At 51.1% G+C, this 22109-nt stretch overlaps 2 protein-coding genes across 3 annotated transcripts in view; one reads left to right on the forward strand and one right to left on the reverse strand.

The window, feature by feature from the left end:
- UQCRC2 (ubiquinol-cytochrome c reductase core protein 2) overlaps positions 1-7831 on the forward strand; it is a 23797-nt gene extending 15966 nt beyond the window's left edge. The window contains exons 10-14 of the mRNA XM_077316138.1: positions 1656-1855; positions 3113-3193; positions 3780-3856; positions 6859-7012; positions 7593-7831. Coding sequence (XP_077172253.1) covers positions 1656-1855; positions 3113-3193; positions 3780-3856; positions 6859-7012; positions 7593-7676 — 596 coding nt within the window. The 3' untranslated portion in view covers positions 7677-7831. The remainder of the gene's footprint in view (positions 1-1655; positions 1856-3112; positions 3194-3779; positions 3857-6858; positions 7013-7592) is intronic.
- Positions 6935-21058, reverse strand: PDZD9 (PDZ domain containing 9). 2 transcript variants are annotated; one of them, XR_013227165.1, is made up of 6 exons: positions 20384-21058; positions 19150-19209; positions 18073-18231; positions 13672-13855; positions 9807-10581; positions 6935-7056 (listed from the first exon to the last, which is right to left on the reverse strand). XR_013227165.1 is itself a non-coding variant. In XM_077316140.1 (5 exons), exons 1-5 carry the CDS (start codon positions 20652-20654, stop codon positions 10011-10013), a joined length of 1245 nt encoding a protein of 414 aa, XP_077172255.1. In that variant the 5' UTR covers positions 20655-21058; the 3' UTR covers positions 9515-10010. The 2 variants fall into 2 exon arrangements, 1 of the variants encoding a protein (XP_077172255.1); XM_077316140.1 differs by lacking the exon at positions 6935-7056 and having other exon boundaries at positions 9515-10581.
- Positions 21059-22109: the final 1051 nt, after the last annotated feature.

Here is a 22109-nt window from a genome sequence, read left to right on the forward strand (position 1 = left end):
CCCCGGCACGTGGAGGGAGAGGAGTCCGTTTTGGCCGGTCCATCTTGGATGATGACAGCTGTAGGAAGGAAGGAAGCTCTTGCCCCAGCGCTGCATTTCGATGGCTGCCATTCCTGCATGGAGCAGTCAACGGACTGCATGCCTGAACAAAGGCACCAAAGCAGGGGGAAGCTTCTAGAACAGGGGTAGTCAAAGCGAATGCTGGCAGGGGCTCCTGGGAATTGTAGTCCATGGACATCTGGAGGGCCGCAGTTTGACTACCCCTGTTCTAGAACACTGTAACGTCTCGGCTAAACGTTTAATAAATTCTTTACTGTTTTGAATGCTAGTAGTTGCGCTCCGGACTGCATAGACCGCCACCATTAAAACACTGTTTAAAGCAGGGGTCCAGGGGTCCACCAGATGTCCACGGACTGCAAAGTGTGTGCCAGGGGAACGGGGGGGGGGAGCGTCAGCTGATGAATTTCTATTTTCCCAGGCGCATGGAAATGTGGGGAAGTAGTTTCTGGGTTGTGGGAGGCGCAGGAACTGGGCAGAGTCTTAGAATGGCGACAGGTAAAGGAAGCCAGGACCACCCGCCTGCTCAAGGGGGAATTCTTAAAACGGCCACATGGTGGCAGCAGTACCCAAAGAGCAAGGCCCTCCTGGTAGACTGGGTGGACACTCAGGCAGTGGCTGGCACCTTGACACTTCAGGGCTGAACGGAGTAGCTCTTACAGGTCGGGGCTTTTGGATTGCGAGGTCTGTCGGTCCGTCTTGTCTATCCCACGGTCCTCCCACCTGCCCTCCAGAGAGCTTGAGGCAACTGATGTAGGCGTCTTTTCCTCTGCCTTACCCTTGCATTAATCCTTTGAGATAGGCCAAGAGGAAATCGACTGGCCCATTTTATTATTATATTTATATACCGCCCTCCCCGGAGGCTCAGGGCGGTTTTCATGGAAACCATGTACCATGGTCACCCGGCACGTTTTGTGACTGGATACGAGTGTCCCCTGTCCTCCTGTGACATCCTAGCTAGGCCCACATTATGCTTGATTCTGATTCACAGTCATAGATTATATCACCCTTTGCAGAAGAAGGGATCTGCATATGATCGGAAATAGCAAGAAGCCGAAGTTGGTCCGTCTTTGTCTTCAGAAGGGGTGGCAGAACGGAAGGCTTCACCAGGAAGGCTGTGGGGCACTTCTCAGCTTACTATTAAACATGTTTTTGGGATCGGAGCCTAAATTGCAAGAGGACTATTGTGGAAAGCCCAGGATCACCCAGAGAAGTCCTTGGTTGTTCCGGGATTTCCATCCGGGCGTCCTCAGTGACGTTAGACCAGGGGTAGTCAAACTGCGGCCCTCCAGATGTCCATGGACTACAATTCCCAGGAGCCCCCTGTGCCTTTCCCAGATTGCACGTACTTGTGAGCAGATCTGCCTCCTCTTACATAAGAAGTTTGACACCTGGATGATCTCAGAGGCTGTTCTTGATCTCGGGGTCACACTTCTTGAACGACAATTCCCTAACTGCTCCCATGACTTCTTTGGGTAGTAAAATCCTACGTGGGCTATGCTGGGTCAGTGCAGAAAGGGCTCCTCCCGGCAGGAAGCTTACGGTCCATTGCCCCGTGATTGGCTGGTTTCTAAGACCTCCCTTTCCCATTGGCTCAGGTGAAATCCGGGAGCAGAACGGCAACATGCTGGTCCACGCTGCCGTAGTGGCGGAGGGAGCGGCTGTTGGGAGTGCAGAAGCCGATGCCTTCAGTGTCCTGCAGCACATTCTGGGGGCCGGACCTCTCATTAAGAGGGGGAGCAGCGTGACCAGCAGGCTCGTCCAGAGTGCTGCGAAGGTGACGACTCAACCATTTGATGTAAGTACCTAGGCCCCCCCCTTCCTTAGCTAGCCAGCCAGGGGAAACCAGCTCACAAACTGGGGTTTATGACGAATTGGAGGATGGAGCAGAGTGGTTCTCTCTTGCCCCGGAGGGACGGACCAGAACAAATGGGATGAAATTAATTCAAAAGAAATTCTGTCTAAACCTCCGGAAGAAGTTCCTGACAGTCAGAGCGGTTCCTCAGTGGAACAGGCTTCCTCGGGAGGTGGTGGGTTCTCCATCTTTGGGGATTTTTAAACAGAGGCTGCGTAGCCATCTGACGGAGAGGCTGATTCTGTGAAGGCTCAAGGGGGTGGCAGGGGACAGTGGATGAGCAAGAGGGTTGGGAGTGTCCTGCACAGTGCAGGGGGTTGGACTAGATGACCCAGGAGGTCAACCGCTTTGGAAGGCTTTAAAAGGGAAGGGGGCAAATTCCTGGAGGACGGGGTTGTTGGTGGTCCCTAATCATGCTCTCCCACTAACCCATCAGAGGATCCCCTCCAATATTGAGATCTCTAACACCGAGATCATGGTTAGATCTATTGTATTGGTGCCACCCTCTTCTGGACATTATTCTCTCCACCAGGCTGAACTAAGATCAGAATTGTGACCACCGCCGCTATATGTTATGTTATATGTAACTTTTAATTGGGGTTTTTATGGGGATTTTATTGTGTTTTAACTATTTATGTTGTAAACCGCCCTGAGACCTATTGGGAGAAGGGCGGTCTAGAAATTAAATAATAATAATAATAATAATAATAATAATAATAATAATAATAATAATGACTGATGTCTATGCTGTACAGCAGGGGCTCATGGGAATTGTAGTCCATGAACATCTGGAGGACCACAGGTTGACTACCCCTGCTGTACAGTGCCAGAAGCAGCATGTATCCTTAGATCAGTTGCTGCAGAGTTCAGGCGGGGTGACACAGGTGCAACTTTCCTGTCTGTGGGCTTCGTAGAGGAAGCTGGTCGGCCCCTGTGCAAACAGAGCGCTGGATTAGCTGGGCTTTGGGCGTGATCCGGAATGGCGGTTTGTACATTCTTACAGTGGAGGGGGGGGGGGGAGATGCAGGAGATGAAGGGTTAACAAAGCTTCTGCAAGTGAGAAATTCCCCCAAGGTTGTCTCACTCATTTCTGCTTAGACGTTTTAATCTTGGGGCTTTGTGTATGCACCTATATTGAGGAATGGGGAAGGATGTTTATTGTTGGCTCCTGTTCACTAAAAACCTTCCTTTCTCTTGCAGGCATCAGCGTTCAACGTGAATTACAGTGATTCGGGTCTGTTTGGCTTCTACACCATAGCCCAGCCCTCAACGGCCGGAGAGGTAAGTAACTCATTGCTTTGGGAATCGAAAACTGAGCAAAGCATCAAAATCCAAAATGGAAGATGAACGTGAGGATTAAATTTGCGCCTTTGGCCTTCTTGTTGTTGTCACATAAGTCTGACAACCCAAGTTTGATCTCAGCCTTGTAAGGGCCCATAAAAGAGAGTTATTTTTCCATTTGGGAAGGACGGCTAACAAAATCGGGTAGCACGGATGAAGGTTTGCCTAGCACAGAGGAAGACTCAGTGTCCTGTCTTTTTAAGAGTCCCCTGGGGGCTGAGCTGAAGCTGCTGATCTGGAACGTTGAACAGGTTCACCCCTTCGGTGCGGGCATTCGGCAATGTGGGCTGGACACCCTAGCCCAGGGGTAGGCAAACTGCGGCCCTCCAGATGTCCATGGACTACAATCCCCATGAGCCCCTGCCAGCATTCGCTGGCAGGGGCTCATGGGAATTGTAGTCCATGGACATCTGGAGGGCCGCAGTTTGACTACCCCTGCCCTAGCCAAACGGGGGCCAGAGGGAAGGTGGGAAATGGGTTTGCTCTGCTGCAGCCAAAACTAAAACCTCTTGGTCCTTTGATCAAGGTCATCAAAGCCGCTGTGAACCAAGTGAAGACGGTTGCCCAGGGAGGGCTCCCCGAGGAAGAAGTCGCAAGAGCCAAGTAAGTGACTGAAGGTTAAACTCCTGCCGAAACTTGTCCTCCTCCTGGAATCCTGGTCTGCCAGAGACGTGCTTAAGGGCTCCTGCTTCTGGGTCTGGCTTATTCAGGTGCGGGACGGTCGCTGTGAAGCCGCCATCCCCTTGCCACTTCTGAGGGAATGGTGCAAACTGTGCTGTTCCCCGTAATAATAATTATTATTACTTATTGTATTTCTTACCCGCCACTCTCGATATGCTGGCTCATGGTGGCTTACAGCAGAGGTAGTCAACCTGTGGTCCTCCAGATGTCCATGGACTACAATTCCCAGGAGCCCCTGCCAGCAAATGCTGGCAGGGGCTCATGGGAATTGTAGTCCATGGACATCTGGAGGACCACAGGTTGACTACCCCTGGGTTAGAGCATAAGATTCCCAAAACAGGAAAACAAAACAGAATACAAACAAAATAGAATAATACAAAAGCCCAGCGTAGCAGAGAACAGCCCTTCCCCATAACGGGACATCTGCCACCGGACAGCAGAGGGCTATGTCAGCAATTAACACCCAGGTGGTCCAAGGGTGGCAAACTTTTTAAGGGTGGGGGGGCCCAACCAGATCTTCCGCCATAGACCTAGCGGAAGAGCTGTGTCTTGCATGTCTTGCGGAAAGCTGACATCTCCCACTGGGCCCGTCACTCTCCTGGGAGCTCATTCCACCAGGTAGGGGCCAGGACTGACAAAAGCCCTGGCCCTGGTTGAGGCCAAGTGAACGTCCCTAGGACCAGGAATGTCCAACAAGTTGGTACCTGCAGAGCTCAAGGCCCTGCGGGGGGCGTAGGGCAATAGACGGTCCCTCAGATATATGGGTCTCAGACCGCAAAGGGCCTTAAAGGTCAAAAACAACCTTGAACCGGATCTGGGCCACAACTGGCAGCTGATGCAGCTGCCTCAGCACAGGCTGGGTATGGACCCTCCAAGATGTCCCTCGCAGCCACATTCTTCACCAGCTGTAATTTCCCGGTCAAGGACAAGGGCCGGCCTGCGTAGAGCAAGTCACAGAAGTCTATTCTGGAGGTGACCGTCACATGGATCACCATGGCCAGGTGCTCAGAGGACAGGTAGGGTGCTAAACACCTGCAAAACCAATTAGGACCAGCCTGGAGAAGTAAATAGCGTATGTTTTAATCTCTTTTTTAAAAGTAAAGCAGTGTAACGTCTGAAAGCATCTCTCAAACCATTTCACTTCAAGCAGCTAAACGTTACAAGATTCTGCGCATGATTCCGTAGTCCTTTTTAAACTAAAATTTTGCGTGGGCTCCAGCACGTACATGAAGCGTGTTCTCTTTCTGCTGTTGTCCCCCTCGCCCTTTCACGTGGCTTTCTTCACATTGCCTCCCGCAGGGCCCATGGCACGGCTTTCCCTGGGTCGCCTTAGGCGGCTGTTTTAAAGTTACCAGCTTCCCGAGCAGCACAACCTTTTAAAAACACGTAAAAAGGGGGGAAAGGCGGTTAATAACAAAAACCATGCCACATCTCTGTGTTTACATGGATTGTACGTAATCTTTCCTTGTTCATTCAGGGGCGGCCTAACGGTGGCTCTCCAGATGTCCGCGGACTACAATTCCCACGAGCCCCTGCCACTGGCAGGGGCTCGTGGGAATTGTAGTCCGCGGACATCTGGAGAGCCACCGTTGGGCCGCCCCTGATTCACATGGCATTCCATTAGATTGCATTTTACCCTCAGTGAGAAACAGCTAATAAGAAAGAGCTTGCAAAGGAAAATAATTTGAAAGGTGGCCATGCAAAGTCAAACTTCGGATCTTTTGAGGGACCTTGCTGAAAGACCCCAGCACCCGGTTTGACTCTCACGACCACCTAGCAATTTCCCACTAGTTTCAGTAGAACTTCCACCCCGCTTAAAACTGCCTCTCTAAAGGCCCGCTGCATTGAGGATGCTCTGGGCTGATCCTGCGTTGAGCAGGGGGTTGGACTAGATGGCCTGTGCGGCCCCTTCCAACTCTATGATTCTGTGATTCTATTTTTGGAAAGGAATTTTTCGGATGGCTTTCCCTTGTCATCTTCTCCCGGGATCCTAGTAGCTTCATCAGATGTTTTTAATTCCTTCCATGGGCCGTTTGCCTTGATTCCCATGGAAAAGATGCTGCATTTCTGCTTAGGTAGAAATCACGTCCCTTGGGGTTTTGTGGCTGAGGGACAAAACTAGACATTACGGTAGTCGTGGGTCTGACCTGTGAGCATCCTAGCGTCTGGTTTAGCTCCTGTGCCTGCCTAGGTTGTGGGGTCAAAAGGGGCTTTGGAGGGGAACCAACAGTTCTTGGATCAAGGAAACCCTCCCCTGTTAGATGGTTGCTTCCAGCCCCGTGGTGGTCTGCTGGGCCAGAAACAAAGTTGGCTTCTGTCTTCCTGGTTCTCCCCCCGCTGCTGCTGAGAAGAGCCAAAAAAAGATCTGGCCGAGGGAGAGGTTTTCCTTTGCACCACTTGTCACATGAGTTCCGGCTGGACGCCAGTTCTCGCAAGTCCGTTTGGACTGCAGACGCCTGGAATCCTGCCGCTCTTTCCGTGTCACAGAGGGCCACATATCCCCTAGTGCAGGGGTAGTCAACCTGTGGTCCTCCAGATGTTCATGGACTACAATTCCCATGAGCCCCTGCCAGCGTTTGCTGGCAGGGGCTCATGGGAATTGTCGTCCATGAACATCTGGAGGACCACAGGTTGACTACCCCTGCTCTAGTGTGTGTGTGTGTGTGTGTGTGTGTGTGTGGCGGTATTTTTCTTCACACCCCCTGATTGAGAAATCTTTACGGCCGGCTACCTGGGGCTCCCGAGCTTAGTTCGGCAACCCGCAGTTCTCCTCCAGGATAAAATCACCGCCAAATCGGCATTTTCTTTTCCTCATTCCCGAAAACGGGCACTAGAGGCGAGATTAAGATTCTGATGGTGGAGCAAAACCAAACAGAACTCAGCCTCGGCTGTCCTCACCGTCTCCTCCCTCTGCGATCGGGCAGGTCCCAGCTGAAGGCCGCGCTCCTGATGTCTGTGGAGCCCTCGGGCGGCTTGCTCGAGGAGATCGGCTCGCAGGCCCTGTCGTCCGGCACGTACGCCTCGCCTGCGGCTGCGGCGGCAAAGATCGACGCAGTGACCACGGCGGACGTCGTGAACGTGAGTCACGCTCCAGGCGGTTGTGTTTGTTAGTGTCGCAGCAGCTGCGGAGAACAATAGTAGGGGAGGGAAATGGTTCTACAGGGCTTGCCACCGCCCCAAAAACTGCTTTTCGCTCGCCCCACGCTGTTTCCGGGTGGGGCCCCGTGAGATCTACAGAGCAAGCACACCAGAGGAGACTGGGACACTTTGTAGCCGCTTGTGAAACTGGTTTCCAAGGCCTTGGTTTGGCTGTGGAAATCTTCGAGGTTGTTCGCTAATACAGATCCGATTTCGGAATCCCTCCGTAAAGCGCTGCTTAGCGAAACACGCTGGGAATCATCTCGTTAAGGAAGTTTTGAAGCTGCAAGACTCCTTGTGTGTGTACTTGCTACACTGGATTTCGCGGTCTTGTGTGGCCGTTGAGGTGTCCCAGTGTCCCCTGGTGGGCTTTTTGCCCTTCAGGCAAGCCCCAAGGGAGAGTGTTGCTTTCTGCCTGCGGCCAGCCCAAACCATGACCCTTCCTCACTGCTGTGATGATGCCTGTGCTCCTGTCTTGACGGCCACCTCATCCGCCATCTCTCCCTGCTTTTTTTTCCAGGCCGCCAAGAAGTTTGTGACGGGGAAGAAGTCGATGGCCGCCAGCGGGGACCTGGCAAACACCCCCTTTGTGGATGAGTTGTAGGGAGGCTGGTTTGCTGGGGCACCCAGAAGCAGGCCAGAGTCGCCTCCGAGGCTGTTGCCTCGTCAAATCGTCTTCAGTCTCTTATTTATGGTTCTGATGCTTTGAGCCCCTTGTCAACGTGCACACACTGAATAAAGCGCAGAGTTTGTACTCTCTTGGAAGCCACCCGCGTCTTTAACCTCTTCTGCACCGCAAGTATTCTTTATCCCACCCCCGAGGGTGGAATGAGGTGCCAAACATAGGATACAGTGGCTTCAACACAGCCTCAGAAATGCATTGGTTTGATAAATGCTTCGGCTTACAGGGGAAGCTCCTGGATGTCAGCATGTCAATAGAGAAAAGGGGAACAGTAGATGTCAAGAGCACAGGTGAGGATTGCTGTGTTAAGAGATGGGGACTCTTTCGCTAAGAAGGGCACTTAATCCCTTGCCCATAGCAAGCAGGACTTGGGGCGGGCTGGGGCCCAGTGGCAGAGTCTCTGCCTGGCATGCCAAGGAAGAAGAAGAATTGTTTTTTATACCCCACTTCTCACTGCCTTAACGAGTCTCAGAGTGGCTTTCAGTCGCCTTCCCTTTCCTCTCCCCACAACAGACGCCCTGTGAGGTAGGTGTGGCTGAGAGAGCTCTGATATTCCTGCTCGGTCAGAACAGCTTTATCAGTGCTGTAACTAGCTCAGGCTCACCCAGCTGGCTGCATGTGGAGGAGGAGCAGGGAATCAAACCCGGCTCGCCAAATGAGCTGGCTCACCCCAGGTTCGATCCCGTAGCACCTCCAGCAAAACAGCTCAGGTGGTAGGTGACACGAGAGACCCTCTACCTGGGAGAATGCCTGTCATTCTAAGTAGGTAGTTTTGACCTTATCGAGGCCAATGTGCTGCCAATAAGGGGACTTTATATGTTCATCAGGGAAGACACAAATATACCAATGGGTTTCATGTGGAGCCCGAGGTCTTAAGTGGAACATGGCTTCTTTCCATATACCTGCCTGAAATCCCAGAACTGGAGATGCTGAGGACGGCACATGGGACCTTCCACAAGCCCAGCACACGCTCATTGGTTCAGCCATAAATCCCCCCCTCTCTTGGCTTCAGCCTCACTCCCATCATGGATTCATTGAGAAAGCTACAGCCTTGCAGTAAGGATTAGGGAGGTTTTGGGGAAGGCTTCTGTGAACCGAGGGACTGCTGATTTCTCCCCGGAAACCCAATTTTGTCCCTTCGCAGTCTCAATTAACCTGTCCAGTTAGCTGCCTCCGAAGCCCAGCGGGACCCTCCTTTTCTTTAAAGGCAGGAATGTTCAAATCCATTTGTATGGTGGATTCCTGGGTCCCTCCCCCCAACTATGAAAGCCAAACAAATGCGTGCATGACAAAAAACTGGCCACAGGTCCAATTCTGCGCTCCCCTACGTGCAGCCAGCTGGGTGACCTTGGGCTCACCACGGTGCTGATAAAACTGTTCTGACCAAGCAATAATATCAGGGCTCTCTCAGCCTCACCCACCTCGCAGGGTATCTGTTGTGGGGAGAGGAATGGGAAGGCGACTGTAAGCCGCTTTGAGCCTCCTTCGGGTAAAGAAAAGCAGGATATAAGAACCAACTCTTCTTCTTCGTCTTCTTCAGTAATCTCAGGGCTCCCTCAGCCACCCCTCCCTCATAGGGTGTCTGTTGTGGGGAGAGGAAAGGGAAGGCGACTGGAAGCCACTTTGAGAATCCTTCGGGTAGGGAAAAGTGGCCTATAAGAACCAACTCTTCTTCTTCTTCAGTAATCTCAGGGCTCTCTCAGCCTCCCCTCCCTCACAGGGTGTCTGTTGTGGGGAGAGGAAAGGGAAGGTGACTGTAAGCCGCTTTGAGACTCCTTTGGGTAGGGAAAAGTGGCATATAAGAACCAACTCTTCTTCTTCTTCAGTAATCTCAGGGCTCTCTCAGCCTCCCTTCCCTCACAGGGTGTCTGTTGTGGGGAGAGGAAAGGGAAGGTGAATGTAAGCTGCTTTGAGACTCCTTCAGGTAGAGAAAAGCGGCCTATAAGAACCAACTCTTCTTCTTCTGATGTGGCTAAACTTGTGTACTTTGTTGGAAGCAAAAGCCATCGTTTACCTCTGACCGCCTAAAGGCAGTTGGGGTTGATTTCTCACCTTCTGGAAGCGTGTGGGGGAGTCCCTGAGGTCACCTTCCCCTCCCCTGCCAGAGACACGGCTTAAGGAGGTGGGGCATCCTCCCTCCTTGCGTTTTCCGACAGGAAGGCACCGTCCGATTGCCGGATCGAGAGACTGAAGCTCCGGCCAACGTGAGTCCCATTCCGGAGTCCCGGTTCCTGGAGGCAGAAGCTGCCTGCTCACCTACTCCACGTCCTCACCGGAGTCCGTGAGCCAGAACACCTCTGACAAGGAAGAGGACGAGGAGGACGAGGCCACGTTGGCTTTCGGCAAAGTCCAATACGGGGAAGGCCATCGTACGTACAGAGCCGCGTCATCCGTGTCCCTTTCCGCGTTCCAGCCATCGGCGTGGCAGTCGCTGAGGGACCGGCGGACGCTCGGCGTCTCCGTCTCCCCCCTGTTGTCTTTGTGGATCATGATATCACAGCCGATGTCGGAGCCCACGGTAAACGTGTGTCTCTTCCGTTCGAAGAAGTGCCAGTCCCGGGAGATCCACTGAAGCTCGGGGGGAGGCGCTTCTGCCGCCGGGGCCTGCAGGGAGGCTTGGTCGCCTTCGGGCTCCTTGCACACTTCTTCGTAGTGCACCGTTTTGTCATGATGGACCCGGATGGGGGCCGTGTCGTCTTCCTCCGCGGCCCGATGGTCAGTGATGGTCTGGCTGTCGCCTTCGCTGTCCGTCTCCTCGCCGTACTCCTCGTATTCGTCGGTGCCCTCGCTGCTCGTCCAGCTTTCTTCGCTGGCGTCACTCAATGTGCTGAAACGTAAAAGTGGAAAGGTCGGGACTCAAGCGGGCTACGAAGGCATCCGTGGCGTTTCTTCTCCCCTCTGGAACTTTAGTCGCCTTCCTGACTGTTTCACAACAAGGACGGATGGATGCTGGAACCCTACGGCAGGGGCAGTCAAACTGCGGCCCTCCAGATGTCCATGCACGGCAATTCCCAGGAGCCCCTGCCTGCAAATGCAGGGGCTCGTGGGAATTGCTGGCAGGGGCTCTTGGGAATTGTAGTCCACGGACATCTGGAGAGCCGCAGTTTGACTACCCCTGCCGTAGGGTCTTAGCAAAAAGGGCTAAAGCTACATCAAGAAGGACGTAGATAAAATTGAAAGGGTACAGAGGAGAGTGATGAGGATGATCTGGGGCCAAGGGACCAAGCCCTAGGAAGATAGGTTGAGGGACTTGGGAATGTTCAGCCTGGAGAAAAGGAGGTTGAGAGGGGACATGATAGCCCTCTTTAAGTATTTGAAAGGCTGTCACTTGGAGGAGGGCAGGATGCCATTTCTGTTGGCTGCAGAGGAAAGGACGCGCAGTAATGGGTTTAAACTACAAGTACAACGATATAGGCTAGATATCAGGAAAAAGTTTTTCACAGTCAGAGTAGTTCAGCAGTGGAATAGGCTGCCTAGGGAGGTGGTGAGCTCCCCCTCACTGGCAGTCTTCAAGCAAAGGTTGGATACACACTTTTCTTGGATGCTTTAGGATGCTTAGGGCTGATCCTGCGTTGAGCAGGGGGTTGGACTAGATGGCCTCTATGGCCCCTTCCCACTCTATGATTCTATGATTCTACCTATAATTCCCGTTGGCACACGAGTCTTAAAGCAGGGAAGGGCAGGAGTCCAGTAGCAACTTACGGACTAACAGAATTTGGGGCACGAAAGCTTATCCCCCACTACAGGGGTTCTCAGCCAGGGGGTCGGGACCACTTTGTGGGTCGAATGACCCTCTCACAGGGGTCGTGGAAGGCAAGCAGCTTGGCTGGGGGGGGGGTTTACCGCCACTGGTGCCGTTACTCCTGTAGGCGGGGCAACAGGCAGAACGGAACCGAGAAACCCCGGGGAAAAAAACAATTTATATACCAGCATGAACCATGGGTCTTCACGTCATTGGTCGGTTTCGGTTTGATTTCCGCGATAGAACACTTGCATAATTTTATGGTTGAGGAACAGTATCGAAGGGTTGTGGTTGAGAACCCCTGCCCTACTACAAATTATATTCATCGTTAAGGTGTTCTTTTCTACTGCGATAAACCCCTCTTGAGCGTTAATTTGACAGAATACAACCGTGGGGGGGATGAAGTGGGGGACGGGTACCAAGGAGAAAGAGAGAGAGTCGTAAAGAGCAGTACAATAGTTAGACGGCTAATTCAAGGTTTGGAAATAACGGCTGATTTATATTTAGAAGAAGATCTGTCTGGCCGCCCCTCCCAGACACCGGCTCAAGGGCGGCTCACAACATACCGGCTTCACAATTAAAACTTTGGTAGTCGAAGCAGCTTAACGGTTTAGAAATATAAAGCGCTTAGGATTCTGCGATCACCAATCTCGGCTTACTTGCAGATACCGCTTTCATTCCAGGGGGTGGGCGCTTCTTGGTTCTCGCAGGAGGGGTCCAGCTTGTCCTGTGGTTCATCGGGCCCACCCAAAGGCCTGGCGGAAGAGCGCCATTTTGCAGGGCTTTTGGAAATCCCTGAAGCAGTTCTTCTGGGTGCTTATTCTCATAGAATCATAGAGTTGGAAGGGGCCATACAGGCCATCTAGTCCAACCCCCTGCTCAACACAGGATTAGCCCAGGTTAATCTACCAGGTTAGGGCCAGGTTAGGGCCGGGTTCTACCAGGTTAGGGCCAGGACTGAAAAGGCCCTGGCCCCCCGGTTGAGGCCAAACTTTCAGCTTGGGGGAGGGGGGCAGGGATCACCAGCCAGTTCGAATTGGCAGAGCTCAAAGCTTGATGGGTTTAGTGGATTTTCCTCTAGATCTACCGATGCATTTCTCCCCCCCCCCCCCCTTATTCTGGAAGAAGCTTTCCACTAACACAAAACAGAAGGCATCTCGTGTCAAGAGTAGGCTCCTTGACCAGAGGAGAGTGCCCCTGCTAGTGGCCCGGATCTTCAGGTTCGTGGAAACGTCTTCTCGAGGTAATTGAAACCGAACAGGTCACCACAGGGCCTTAAAGTGTGAGATTGAGAGTTTACCCCTGCTGCAAATTTGGATAAGAGTGCCTTCGAGCTGCCAAGGGGAGAGGTGGGGGAGAGGGCAGTTCAGTGGCAGAACAGAGTTCTAGCAGGAATGGGGATAGGGGGGCTGTCTTCTGAGTTAGGGCTCTCTTTCCGAAATGATGCTTCAAAGTGGCTTTTCACGTCCAGTTGGAATCCTTGGGACTGGTGCAGGATCTTGCCTAAAAGAGCATTCTGTGCCTGGGGATCCAAGTCTCCCCTGTGTCTCTAAGTGACTGGGGCCAGGTTGTTGTGTGTCCCCCCCTCTCCCCCCATAATAATGTAGGCTGCTGAAGGAGGGCAACAAAGGAGGGCAACCAAGATGGTGAGGGGTTCGGAGACCAAGACGTATGAGGAAAGGTTGGGGGAGCTTGGTCTGTTTAGCCTGGAGAGGAGACGACTGAGAGAGAATCTGATAGCCATCTTCAAGTATTTAAAAGGGTGACATATGGAGGATGGAGTAGAATTGTTCTCTCTTGCCCCAGAGGGACAGACCAGAATGAATGGGATGAAATTAATTCAAAAGAAATTCTGTCTAAACCTCCGGAAGAAGTTCCTCACAGTCAGAGCGGTTCCTCAGTGGAACAGGCTTCCTCGGGAGGTGGTGGGTTCCCCATATTTGGAAATTTTTAAACAGAGGCTGGATAGCCATCTGACAGAGAGGCTGATTCTGTGAAGGTTCAAGGGGGTGGCAGGTGACAGTGGAGGAGCGAGAGGGTTGTGAGTGTCCTGCATAGTGCAGGGGGTTGGACTAGATGACCCAGGAGGTCCCTTCCAACTCTAGGATTCTATTCTGTGAAGAGACGGCAACCAGAGAACGTCAGTGCAAAGTAAAAATGCTCAGTGTTCCTTACTCGGTCCCATTCTTTTCCGGGATGTCGTCCATCACGGAGGTCCACCTGCTGGGCAACGGAAGAAAATCCCGATAGACCTGGGTTTGCAGAACGGTCCCGCTGGGAGTGCCCTGCAGGAGTTGCCGGAGTTCACGCAGCGTCCACCCCAAGACGTTTGCGTGGCCGATCTTAAGGAACACATCCCCTGTGAGGAAAGACAAGCAAGAGGCGGTAAAGCATTGCAGCACCCTGCCCCACAGCCAGGACGGTCCAAGCCCACAAGATAGACCCCAGCCCTCAGAGCTCCCTGAAATTCATCTCACAGGTAACAAGCAGCAGCCAGACACACATCACACAAAAGTGTTAAAATATACCTCATATTTATTAAAACTGAATTAAAAAGCATCAAAGTTCACTTGGGATACAGTTGTCAGGCTCTGCACAACCCCCCCCCCAAAAAAAAAAATTACATGGATACTTTGGCCTGATAATGGAAACACATTCATCCTTCTGCTGCACTGCCAGGCAAAGATCCTTAAAGTTATAGGGGCTAAGGCCCCCTCACCCCACATTGCACCCATTCAGGGTGTCCCTTTCTTTAGCACTCAGCTAATATGAAAATTTCCCACTTGAATCCACCTAAGACAGGCCTAAAGGTCCCCAGCTGTTACTATTTTGTAAGGAAACAAGTTCTGTTAACCCTTAAGTAGTTTGGTGTAGTGGTTAGGAGTGCGGACTTCTAATCTGGCATGCCGGGTTCGATTCTGCCCTCCCCCACATGCAGCCAGTTGGGTGACCTTGGGCTCGCCATGGCACTGATAAAGCTGTTCTGACCGAGCAGGAATATCAGGGCTCTCTCAGCCTCACCTACCCCACAGGGTGTCTGTTGTGGGGAGAGGAAAGGGAAGGCGACTGGAAGCCGCTTTGAGACTCCTTCGGGTAGAGAAAAGCGGCATATAAGAACCAACTCTTCTTCTTCTTCTTCAGTAATCTCAGGGCTCTCTCAGCCTCCCCTCCCTCACAGGGTGTCTGTTGTGGGGAGAGGAAAGGGAAGGCGACTGGAAGCCGCTTTGAGACTCCTTCGGGTAGGGGAAAGCGGCATATAAGAACCAACTCTTCTTCTTCTTCTTCTTCTTCTTCTTCTTCTTCTTCTTCTTCTTCTTCTTCTTCTTCTTCTTCTTCTTCAGTAATCTCAGGGCTCTCTCAGCCTCACCCACCCCACAGGGTGTCTGTTGTGGGGAGAGGAAAGGGAAGGCGAATGGAAGCCGTTTTGAGGCTCCTTCGGGTAGAGAAAAGCGGCATATAAGAACCAACTCTTCTTCTTCTTCTTCAGTAATCTCAGGGCTCTCTCAGCCTCCCCTCCCTCACAGGGTGTCTGTTGTGGGGAGAGGAAAGGGAAGGCGACTGGAAGCCGCTTTGAGACTCCTTCGGGTAGGGGAAAGCGGCATATAAGAACCAACTCTTCTTCTTCTTCTTCTTCTTCTTCTTCTTCTTCTTCTTCTTCTTCTTCTTCTTCTTCTTCTTCTTCTTCTTCTTCTTCAGTAATCTCAGGGCTCTCTCAGCCTCACCTCCCTCACAGGGTGTCCGTTGTGGGGCCGGATTTTCCTATAAGCTACCTAGGCTTCGGCCTAGGGCCTCAAGATCAAGAGGGGCCTATATTCCACATTTTTTATAAAGGTTAGTGCCAATCACAACATATTGATATATATCACAGTAATGATGTAATTTATTATCTCTCATGTAAATTACAAACTTAAAAATGGGAGGTGAAAGGGCCACATAAGTGGAATAGCCTAGGGCCTCTTTTTGTGTAAATCCGGCCCTGTATGGAGAGAGGAAAGGGAAGGGGATTGTAAGCCGCTTTGAGACTCCTTCGGGTAGAGAAAAGCGCCATATAAGAACCAATTCTTCTTCTTCAGGAATCTCAGGGCTCTCTCAGCCTCCCTCCCTCACAGGGTGTCTGTTGTGGGGAGAGGAAAGGGAAGGTGACTGGAAGCCGCTTTGAGACTCCTTCAAGTAGGGAAAAGCGGCATATAAGAACCAACTCTTCTTCTTCTTCTTCAGTAATCTCAGGGCTCTCTCAGCCTCCCCTCCCTCACAGGGTGCCTGTTGTGGGGAGAGGAAAGGGAGAGAGATTGGAAGCCACTTTGAACCTCCTTCGGGTAGAGAAAAGGGGCCTATAAGAACCAACTCTTCTTCTTCTTCTTCAGGAATCTCAGGGCTCTCTCAGCCTCCCTCCCTCACAGGGTATCTGTTGTGGGGAGAGGAAAGGGAAGGTGACTGGAAGCCGCTTTGAGACTCCTTCAAGTAGGGAAAAGCGGCATATAAGAACCAACTCTTCTTCTTCTTCAGTAATCTCAGGGCTCTCTCAGCCCCACCTCCCTCACAGGGTGTCTGTTGTGGGGAGAGGAAAGGGAAGGCGACTGGAAGCTGCTTTGAGACTCCTTCGGGTAGAGAAAAGCGGCATATAAGAACAAACTCTTCTTCTTACTGGCCATGGGGAAGTGGGGGAGGGGGTTGTTACTGTCCCTTACAGAAGTCTTCTGGACAGGCTGTACACCACAAGAAATGGAGAAATACCCAATCAAAGAAAGAAATAGTCCAAGGTTGACTATAATAAACTGGTGGTTGGTGGGGAATAATAATATGATAAATGAACAAATTTAATTAGTGCACATAATGGAACGCCAGTAATTTAATGTATCCATAAATCCCCAGCAGCACGGATAATAAAACTCACACTGCCAAAAACAATGAAGTGGAATTCCAAATGCATTTTAGCGCAAAGCCCTCCCCAGTAGCTTTTGACCATAATTAACACAACCCTATCAAACCCACATTGTAAAAAGGGGTAATAAATCACTAGATCCAGCAAGATAATCAAACCAATTTATTGGAGTGAATTAAATACTCCTGATATACAATCAGCCTTCAAATAGTCCCACCTTGGGAATCTTCTGGCCCAATAGGAGGGCCTTTCCATGCTACTGTCAAGCAGCAGTTACGGCTACAGCGGTGTCATTGGTCTACCTCAAAACAGGAGGAAGAAAGACCCTTCTGGTTAACTGTTGGCCTTTGATAATCTCCAAAAGCGTCCCTTTGTCTTAGACTCGGCAACCTCTCATGGTTGAGGTGGGGGCAAAATCAGGGAGAGGAGACCCGCATCCAACGCACTTTCTATGGATAAAGAGTGCGCTTCAAATTTGGTTGTCCAGAGGGAAAGGGGCTGGGAAGATTAGCTCATCTGTTCCACATCATATATTTCTGGTAAGGCCTTGGAGGAGGAGCTGGTCTCCTGGCTTATGTGCCACTCAGGGCGGCTGTCCCGCCCCTGAGTGCCTCCACCAACCAGTTTGCCTGTCTGTCCAGCTGCCAGCCAATCGCCTTCTGTCCCCCACCCCTGACCACCCCCTCCTCCTTCCACTTCCCTCCGAGGCTCGGAGGCTGCAGATCCCTGCTGCATGAGAGCTCCCCCTGCTGGTGAATTCCCCAACAGCTGCCTGCAGCCTTTCCAGGTCCTGGGGGAAGGGAGAGGCCATCTGCAGAGTTCTTCCACCCCACCCCTCCAATTCCTGATTGCAGCAGGCTTGGCCCCTAGTGCTAGATAAACAAAAGTACCGCTGGCTTGAACATCAAACACACATCAGTTGCACAGGACGGTAACCTACTGAACTTCAACAGTACAGGTTAGAGACTAGCCTGTTTCCAAGGGAAGGCCTGGATTCAAATTCCTCCTTTGGGCTGTCATGCTCACTGGAGGCTATAGGGCCTGCTCCCTTGCAAAGCCGTTATTGGGGAGAGAATGGGGTTGGGTATCAATGCAAGAGGTTTTCAGTGGATTACAGCGTCAGACCGGCATGTGGGAGGAATGCTCACTCCGTCACGGACCTGGCCTGGGCCAGATGAACCTTCCAAGCGCAGCCCAACTCACAGGACGTTTGTGAAGGCAAAATGGAAGAGGAAAGAACCCAGGTTTGCTGCCCCAGGGTTAGAATCAGATGTTTGTTTAGTTAGGCATAGTCCACTTTGCTTCCCAATCCCTAATCCCCCTGAGAAAACCCACCCAAACCGAACGTGTCATTCTCCCTGCATTTTATATTCCTAGCAACAACCTTGCGAGGTAGAGCGAGGCAGAGAGCATCCAGCCTGCGAACTTCAATAGCAGAATTGAAACTCCGTGTGATGTTCCAACGGCTGCGGTCACCACACTTCCTTGGTGCAGAGGTGGCCAAACGGTGACTCTCCATAGGTCCATGGACTACAATTCCCATGAGCCCCTGCCAGCAGGGGCTCATGGGAATCGTAGCCCATGGACCTCTGGAGAGCCACAGTTTGTCCCCCACCCCTGCTTGTCAGGCAGGATAAGATGTCAGCAGTTTTCTGCCTTGTAACCCTTCCGAGGTTCTGCATTTTTCTCCTTACCAGCTTGCAGTTTTCCGTCTCTGGCTGCTGGGCTGTTGTCCACCAGGCCCGTGAGCTGGAGATAAGGCCCGTTCTGAACGATGATGAAGCCCAGACCGTCCTTTTCCATTTGAATGTTGGTCTTTATCGTCGTGCTCAAACCGTGCTCGGATTCCTCGTCTACAGGAGAAACACAAATCTCCCGTTTTGTCGCCTGCTTCTTTGCCCCCAGCCATTTGGGTCAGCTCCAAATTCCGGTTTGGGGCACTTCAGCCAGGGTCATTTTGTGGGGCCGTGGCTTGGAGCTCGAGGATCTACTTTCCATGTTCAAGGACCCTGGTCTGATCCCTGAGATCCATATTCAAGATAGCGGGTGTTAAGAGAGGCCAGCCCCTCCTGGTTGACCTTCTTTGGTAAGGGATGGGTCATTCCGGTCACCCGGACGTCCCCAGCCTCTTTCAGCCCGTGAGCATTTTGGGGATTTTGCGAAGGGCAGCTGAGCGCCACCCAAAAGAAGGCTCCCCCAGGAAGCAAAGCCCAGTGCGATCCCTTCCTCCTCTCTTCAAATGGCGGGAGAAGAATTTTAAAAAATGAAGGAAAGCCTGAGAGGTGGGAAGAAGAAATAAAGGGAATAAAAAGAAGGAAAATCTGGAAAATCTGGAGGTGAAACAGGCTGGCTTAGGGAAATGCAGAGGTTTATTAGTCTGTGTAAACCTCTCATGGCTGAAAAGCTTGGTTGGTATCAGAGGAAACAGTATGCTTGGGAACTATTCGATAAATATTTGTCAAAAGTTAGGCTATACAAGGGTGTCCAAACTGCGTCGCTTAAGATGTCCATGGACTACAATGCCCATGAGACCTTGCCACCTGGCAGGGGCTCATGGGAATTGTAGTCCATGGACATCTAGACTAGAGTGTCGCAGTTTGGCCACCGCTGACTCTAGGATCTCTTTCCCACTGTGGACATCTGGAAGTTCCTGGCTTTAGATGGGTTTCTTGGACCAGCTGAGGTTAACACAGGGATCCTGGTGGTTGTCCCCAATTGCTCTGTGAGTTCCCCACAGGGATATTCCCAATTGTGCTTGGTTCCGATCTTACCTTCGTCTGAACCGTAGTACTCGGAAGTATAAGTTGTGGAACTGGTTTCCGAAGAGGAAGCTAGGGAAGAATTTAAGACATGTCATAAAGCTGATCTCAGCCAGCCATCTAAACTTACGGTTCCTTTTGTCCCGATTTCACAGAGGAGACAGTCCCCTCTCCCCAAATCTTGTATTTAGGTTACTGTTATAAACAAAGAAGAGTTGGTTTTTATATGCCGCTTTTGTCTACCCAAAGGAGTCTCAAAGCGGCTTCCAGTCGCCTTCCCTTTCCTCTCCCCACAACAGACACCCTGTGAGGGAGGGGAGGCTGAGAGAGCCCTGAGATTACTGAAGAAGAGGAAGAGTCGGTTCTTATATGCCGCTTTTCTCTACCCGAAGGAGTCTCAAAGTGGCTTACAGTCGGCTTCCCTTTCCTCTCCCCACAACAGACACCCTGTGGGGTGGGTGAGGCTGAGAGAGCCCTGAGATTACTGAAGAAGAAGAAGAGTTGGTTCTTATAGGCCACTTTTCTCTACCCGAAGGAGTCTCAAAGCGGCTTCCATTCGCCTTCCCTTTCCTCTCCCCACAACAGACGCCCTGTGAGGGAGGGGAGGCTGAGAGAGCCCTGAGATTACTGGAGAAGAAGAAGAAGAAGAGTTGGTTCTTATATGCCACTTTTTCTCTACCCGAAGGAGGCTCAAAGCGGCTTCCAGTCGCCGTCCCTTTGTCAAAATAGAAGGGTAAGTCACTTAAGAAAAGGTTAAATAACTGAGGGGCAAGGATGCAACCTTGTTTCACTCCTATGTTTATTTGGATTTTTGGTGTTAGATTTCCCTCAGCAGAATATTTGACTTGGCAGTGGTTGTTATGATGGAGCTGTTTTAATAGAAAGAGTAGACACTGGTCCAGGGGTAGTCAAACTGCGGCCCTCCAGATGTCCACGGACTACAATTCCCAGGATCCCCTGCCAGCTTCTGGGAATTGTAGTCCGTGGACATCTGGAGGGCCGCAGTTTGACTACCCCTGCACTGGTCTATGTCTAGATTGTTTAATTTTATCCAGACTTTCTCTCTGGAAACTGAGTCAAAGGCTGCTTTTAAATCAATAAAGGCAACAAATAATCTGCCCCTCTTAGATTTGGTGTATTTCTGGCTTTAAAAAAAGCTAAAACAGTACAATGATCTAAGGTAGTATATCCCTTCCTAAACCCCATTTGCTCTGTCCCTATGATGTAATCCTGGTATTGTAACTACCTGAAGATCTGTAGGATGGCCGTCTATCTGATGACCTTCTCACCGACGGTCGCCGTTGGTCTGACAGCCATCTCACTTGCTTGTAGTCGGACGACCTCCTCACTGAAGGTCGCCTGTAGTCCGACGGCCTCCTCACCGACGGGCGCCTCTGTTCCGACGGTCTCCTCACCGACGACCGCCTGTTGTCCGATGGTCTTCTTACTGAGGGCCTTCCGTCCAGTGGAGGCCTTATGGATGGCCTCCTTCTGAAAGGCAAGTTTGTACCATCCATGGACACAGAACCTCAAGAGATGCTCTGCGAAAACAAACCGGGGCGTGGGGACAGCTCGGGCGTGTATTTCGAGAGTGGGGTTGACAACGTGGAAGACAGCGGAAGACAACGCGGCGGTAACGGTCTAGAACCCTGGGGTCACAGAGTTCCAGGCTTCTTGGAACGTCCAATTATGGGAAAAGAGCGGAATTTGCGTCCACCGGCCGTATGCGTGAAGCTTGTGCTCAAATTCAAATTCAGAAACCCTTTAATGGCGTATAAAAAAAGGCCAATATGAAAGTAAGTAGTTGTTCATAATGATTACATCGTTTTAAGATAAAACGTACAGATGAAGTAAAATAAAGAGAACCAATTATACATTCCTCCATCGAATGCTCAATCATCAATTGTTGTTGTTAGGTGTGAAGTCGTGTCCAACCCATCGCGACCCCCTGGACAATGATCCCCCAGGCCTTCCTGTCCTCTACCATTCCCCGGAGACCATTTAAGTTTGCACCGACTGCTTCAGGGACTCCATCCAGCCACCTCATTCTCTGTCGTCCCCTTCTTCTTTTGCCCTCGATCGCTCCCAGCATTAGGCTCTTCTCCAGGGAGTCCTTCCTTCTCATGAGGGGGCCAAAGTATTTGAGTTTCATCTTCAGGATCTGGCCTTCTAAGGAGCAGTCAGGGCTGATCTCCTCTAGGACTGACCGGTTTGTTCGCTTTGCAGTCCAAGGGACCCGCAAGAGTCTTCTCCAGCACCAGAGTTCAAAAGCCTCAATTCTTTGACGCTCGGCCTTCCGATCAGTAATTCACACCAACGATAAATGCCCATGGATTAGAATTAAGTCTTGCTTAGCTGATTATCCGTTTGTATCACCGCAGCCAAGAATTTGGCTCCTAGTTCTGTTATTTCTGGGGATTTATCAGCTAGTAAATATTGAGTGATTCTATCCATAGGGCCAGAGAGGTTTACAGGGATGGGGACAATAAATCGTTGCCTGGGCATTTAGTGGGATGGGCAGTAAAGTAAAATATGCGTTACTGAGTCAGACTCTAATTGACAGAATTTACATAATCTGTTCTCCATCTGTACATTACTATATCTACCCGATAGTTCAGTTGAGGGGAAGATGTTCAATCAAGCAAGCATAAAGGCACGCTGGTGAAGTGGATTCATAAGATTTTGCATATAAGGGGCTCCAGGCCCTGTATTAGAAGTCAACCCAAAAAAACGGGAGTGGGGATCAAGTCCAATTAATTCCCTCTTCGATGGAGTGTCTCTCAAGAATCATAAATTCTCTGTCTAATGACGCCATATATTTGAGACGCCTCATAATTAATCAAAGACCCTAAGTTGATACCCAGAGTATGGATTTTATGTTGGATCTGCTGGTACCATTTAGAAACAAAAGGATCACTGAGCAGATCATACAGGAGACTGTTAGGGCCAGAGCAAAAAATGCCGAAATCTAG

The sequence above is a fragment of the Paroedura picta genome, chromosome 17 (assembly GCF_049243985.1).
Source record: "Paroedura picta isolate Pp20150507F chromosome 17, Ppicta_v3.0, whole genome shotgun sequence".
Lineage (NCBI taxonomy): Eukaryota > Metazoa > Chordata > Lepidosauria > Squamata > Gekkonidae > Paroedura > Paroedura picta.